General features: G+C 45.4%; 1 protein-coding gene across 1 annotated transcript; it reads left to right on the top strand.

Moving 5' to 3' along the window:
• The first annotated feature begins 202 nt into the window (after positions 1 to 202).
• On the top strand, positions 203 to 4,330 carry LOC144890679 (uncharacterized). Its single transcript, XM_078771922.1, has 2 exons — positions 203 to 1,655; positions 1,686 to 4,330. Exon 2 carries the CDS (start codon positions 2,221 to 2,223, stop codon positions 3,562 to 3,564), a length of 1,344 nt encoding a protein of 447 aa, XP_078628048.1. The 5' UTR covers positions 203 to 1,655; positions 1,686 to 2,220; the 3' UTR covers positions 3,565 to 4,330.
• The last annotated feature ends 467 nt before the right edge of the window (positions 4,331 to 4,797 follow it).

The following is a 4,797-nucleotide window of genomic DNA, read 5'->3' as shown; positions in this document are numbered from 1 at the left end:
ATTCATAAAATTCATTTTATTTATTTCATGGAAAATATTTGGGTTGCAAGTGGAGAAGCATGGTATGGTATAAAAATAAAGAGGGAGTATCCAGGAAAAAGATGTTCAAGTGAACTTTGTGCTGTGCAAAGAATGTCGAGTTAATGGAAGTGTTTTGTTCGATTAATTTTGTTCAATTTGTGTTCAAATGACCATCGATGTTGGGGGCAAAGTTATGGGTGAATTTGGTGAGTGGTTGTGGGCAAACGAAGATTAATTTAGATTTATCATAGTTAAGTTCGAGGAAGTTGATTTGAAGCCAGAATTTCATTTGGATGCCAGAAAGGAGAAAGGAGATGCTGAAAGCCAGAAAGGAGATGCTGTTGTCTACTCTGAATGACAGGTGGCGGTATCCAGGGCGCTGAGGAGTTTGTTCACGTTGTAAAGTTTGTTTATTTATTTGTTTATTTAGTTTGTTTATTGTAGAGAAGAGTGCTTTTGGGATTCCGGAGCCAGAGTGGATAATTTGAGGGTAGTAGGTGGAGTAGAGGACATCTTTGCAGTGCTGTAGGTGGTCCTTGTGGGCTTGGGAGTGAACTGATTTGGGTTTAATAGGCACAAGCTGGTCTAAACAGGGTGAGGAGGATGGCGTGATTGATGATGTCAAAGGAGGCGTTGAGGTGAGGAGGATGAAAATGTTGAGGTTGCCAGCATCAGAGGAGAGAAAAGGTCGCTGGTGATTTTGAGGAGAGCAGTTTCAGTACTGTGGCTGGAGCAGAATCCGGATTGGGATGTTTCATACAGGTTATTGGCAGAGTGGTGATGTTTGAGTTGAGTGGCCACAGCACGTTCCAAAACTTTTGACAGAAAGGGTAGGTTGGAGATGAGTCTGAAGTTATTTAGGGTGTCAGGGTTTAGTCCAGGGTTTTTCCAGAATGGGGGTGAAGTTTCACGAGTTTTTGGGGAAATCGGTATGTGAAGCTGGGTTAAGTTGGAACTGCTTGATGAGCCATGGAGATGGATTGGGGTTTGTTGTTGGTTGTCTGGGAGTTCGGTTGTTGCATTGCCAAAGGTTTCTGTGTGGTGGACACACTCGTTGGCTGTTGTCTTGTGTGACGTGGATGGAGATGTATGTGGCTGCGTGTGGCTGCCTGGAGTCGGGAAGACGGCTACAGTGGTTGATATTGGTTGTGGATCGTCCGGGGTGCTTCGATTTGCATAGGGGGTGAAGATTGGGATATTACATTATTTTAAGTAAGTATTGGTATGAGTAATTACATAAGTAATTATGAGTTATTATGAGTATTAGTTATGAGTAAGTGATTATTTTAGTAAAGTTACATGTTTCGCTGTGTTGTGGATCTGGGGACAAGCTAGTTTGATGGGTACCCTGGGGTCTTCGGCGTGTCTATGTGTTTGGCTATCTGTTACACCGGACTCTTGAATGGGTTTTCATGAGACGAATTTCAGACATAACAGTGAGAATCTATTTTGAGCGAATCACAGTGGGTGAGGAAAACATTGTGTGTGACCAGACACCAGAACTGACCAGAATTGAAATTGGAAGTAGACCAGGTTATTTCTATTATTTGTTTATTCGTGAATATAAATAAATAATAGGGGGAGGTTAATGGAGGTTAATGGAGGTTAATGGTGGTTTGTTTGTGTTAATGGAGGTTAATGGTGGTTTGCTTGTGTTAATGGAGGTTAACGGTGGTTTGTTTGTGTTAATTCTAGTTGAAACTCTAGCTGAAGTAATTTTCGTTTATTTTTATTATTTTATTGATTTTTTGATTTGATTTGAGATTTGAGATGATTGATTTTTATTAATTTTATAATTTTATTTTTATTGATGTTGGAAACAGGTAATGGGATGCTGAGAGAAGGATTGAATTTAATTTGAATTGGACTGGATTAAATGGGATTGAATTTAAAAATTGAATATTGGATAAAATTGGATCCACTTGAAAAAAAGTGGATTAGGAAATTGGAGAAAAGGTGTTCTATGAAACTATGAATTGAATGAATTGAATCTATGAATTGGAGACCTGTAGACCAGGTGTTCGTGGAGCACTTCACCTGCAAGAACGCCTTGGAACCAAGGTGGAAGGGACCAGTCCAGGTGTTGCTGACTACACCAACGGCAGTCTTTTGCGAGGGCAAGACTTCGTGGATCCACGCCACGCACTGTAAGTTGGCCATACAAGCACCAGACACTACACCACAGCAACCACAGTAAGGATGGGCCTAATCATAGGTACAATACTATTGATAGCGACAGCAGCTAGGGGAAACTCCGATTCCAATAGATGCGAAAACGAAACCCGACACCTCACCGTAACATGGGGACAAAGAGTATCACTACCATGTTTCGAACAGAAAGCCCTGCACACAAATTGGGTGAACATAAATTGGCTAGCACTGTCGGCAGGGCCTGGACGCGTTGGCATGGTACTACAAAAGCAACGAGAGCTCCGGGAAGACGGGCAAGCTAGCATTAAGACCTTGGCCCAACCAGGATACCAATGGGGAACCCCTGATTTTAAGCTACAAACACGCACACGCCTAGGGAAAGACATGACCATGCAGGTCCGGTGCAGCGTCTGGACCCCTGGCGCGGCCGGTGGCGAAAGGAACTACATACCATGCATCGAATACATACTCACGCCACAACCCCAGAATAAGGCCCCAAAGAAGGGTGAAAACACATATTGGAAAGTGGCCAGGGAAGTGGCAACAATTCAAAATAGGACACACTGCTGGTCGTGCATGCGCTTTCCCCAAGCAGGCACCACAGGAATACACATGATAGTGCTACCTCTGTCCCTCAATGACCTCTGCTCACAACCTATCGATTCCCCATGTTTAGTCACCACGCTGGAAAGAGAAGGGGTTGACAACGGCAAGAGTTGCAATCGACAATTTAATTATCGCCCGTCAATGATTGCCCATGTGGCCGAGAGGCCTGCCCCCGTCTGGGTCAAACCACAGAAAGGGACGGTCTGCCTCCAGGGTTCCGGCCACTTGCGTATGGGAGAATCAGAATGCGCCTACACTCTCCCCGGGAAGCTGGGACAAGGGAGCTCGGGGATTACATTACGAATAGTACTGCAAGATAAACGCAACCACAACATAACGGCTATAACATTCTCTAGGGGGGTTAGTAGGATTAATGGGGTGGTAAAGGGACTCCAGTGCTTATCCACCCACCTGGTCCCACCCCATGGGACAATGTTTATATGCGGCGACAAGGCTTACCCCTATTTACCAAATAATTGGGGGGGCACATGTTATCTGGGTTCAGTCCTTCCTGACGTTGAGATACTGGATGAGCTAGACCCAAAGTCCTTGGACAGGCGTTATAAGAGGTCAGTCATGAACGAAGATGGAACCACTAAACTACACGGGAGTCTATGGGAAAAGGTGTTTGGTTTCTTCTTCCCAGGAGCGGGCACAGTCATGGATAGTTTCCGGATAGATAAATTGGCTTTGGCCCTAGAAAAGGTGGCAAACGACACCGCTACGGCTCATGACATACTATTGGACACGGTAATTCACATGCGTACAATGGTGATGCAGAAGTGAGACTAAGGGAAACTAGCCACGCCCTGACGATCGATCGGATCGCGCGCGAAAATTCTTATACATTTAGCTGGCTCACTGACTGGTTCCAGGGATGGACGGGCACCATAGTGAAGTGGTTATTGACCGCACTGGCTGTGATAATCGGGGTAGTAATTTGGGGGGCACTAATGAAATCTCTAGTCCTCCTCTGTATGAGAAAGTATTTTACAGGATGGAAAGTGAAGAAGCCGCCGACAACGACTATGGCTCTGACCACAGAGGCCGTCGACCTGAACGGGTCCTTCAACAAGGCAGTTGCGACCGGCGCTCCAGAAAATTGCATTGAATTTTGTAATGACTGTGATACTTGTGCGGATCCCATGTGGGAACTGGCTGCTGCCTGTAACGGTGTATGTGATGACTGTGATACTTGTGCTATAAACCCCTTGCGTGTACTGGCTAACGCTGCTTATGTATTACAAGCTGACAGCTGCACGCCCCCTTTCAACCCAACTATGGATCTGATTGCGACGCTGGGTCTGGCGGTCGAGGGACCCGACGTGGATATCCTAGACCCGCAAGCCGACCAGGCGCCCAAGGGAGACTTTGACATAAAGGAAGTTCCTCTCTTTGCTTCATATGTATTAAGTTCAAATGCTTCAAGTGAATCGGATTTTTACGCTCTGTACCCTGACCAGGAAATTGAGACACCAGATACTGACAATATTATGTATTCCCCAGAACAGCAGCACGTGAGGGACCTCATGGGCATGATCGTTGATTAACTTCGAAGATCTGCAAGGACTGGGTCTGCAAAGGGTGGGGGGAGCAAGTTCCGCAGGGGAGGTGGTGGCCCTCTGGCGGAGCAGAACCTCATCTGGACCAGACACCTTCGTTGTGGATCCGAAACGTTAATGGACTTTCATGTTCTGAGCCCTCAGGCTCTGAGCACGCACCACACGACACGTTCGCCAAATGCACGGGCGAGGCGCTTTGGGCGCACGATATGCCCTTGGGAGATACCCGCACTACACAATTATTTTTCAATAAAGCCCGATGTGGCACGTTGTCTCTTAAGATACTTTGTCTCGACGAGACAAGAGGAAGGAATGTCAAGTTGTAGATTTGTTATTGCCTAAAGTTCAGTTATAGACGTTGGTTGCTAATGTGTTATGATTTAAATGTTGTTTAAAAATGCTATTTTCATAAAGTTAATAAAGGGTTTTTGCTTCGTTTTAGTTTTGGATGAGGAAA

This window comes from Myxine glutinosa, chromosome 2 (genome assembly GCF_964187855.1).
Source record: "Myxine glutinosa chromosome 2, kmMyxGlut1.1, whole genome shotgun sequence".
NCBI classification, from domain to species: Eukaryota; Metazoa; Chordata; class Myxini; order Myxiniformes; family Myxinidae; genus Myxine; species Myxine glutinosa.
Note: the sequence above shows the minus strand (reverse complement) of the source record. Positions and strands in the feature narration are given on the sequence as shown.

Excerpts from the sequence above, each read along its gene's own strand:
- LOC144890679 (XM_078771922.1), top strand. The coding sequence starts at position 2,221 with ATGGGCCTAATCATAGGTACAATACTATTGATAGCGACAGCAGCTAGG.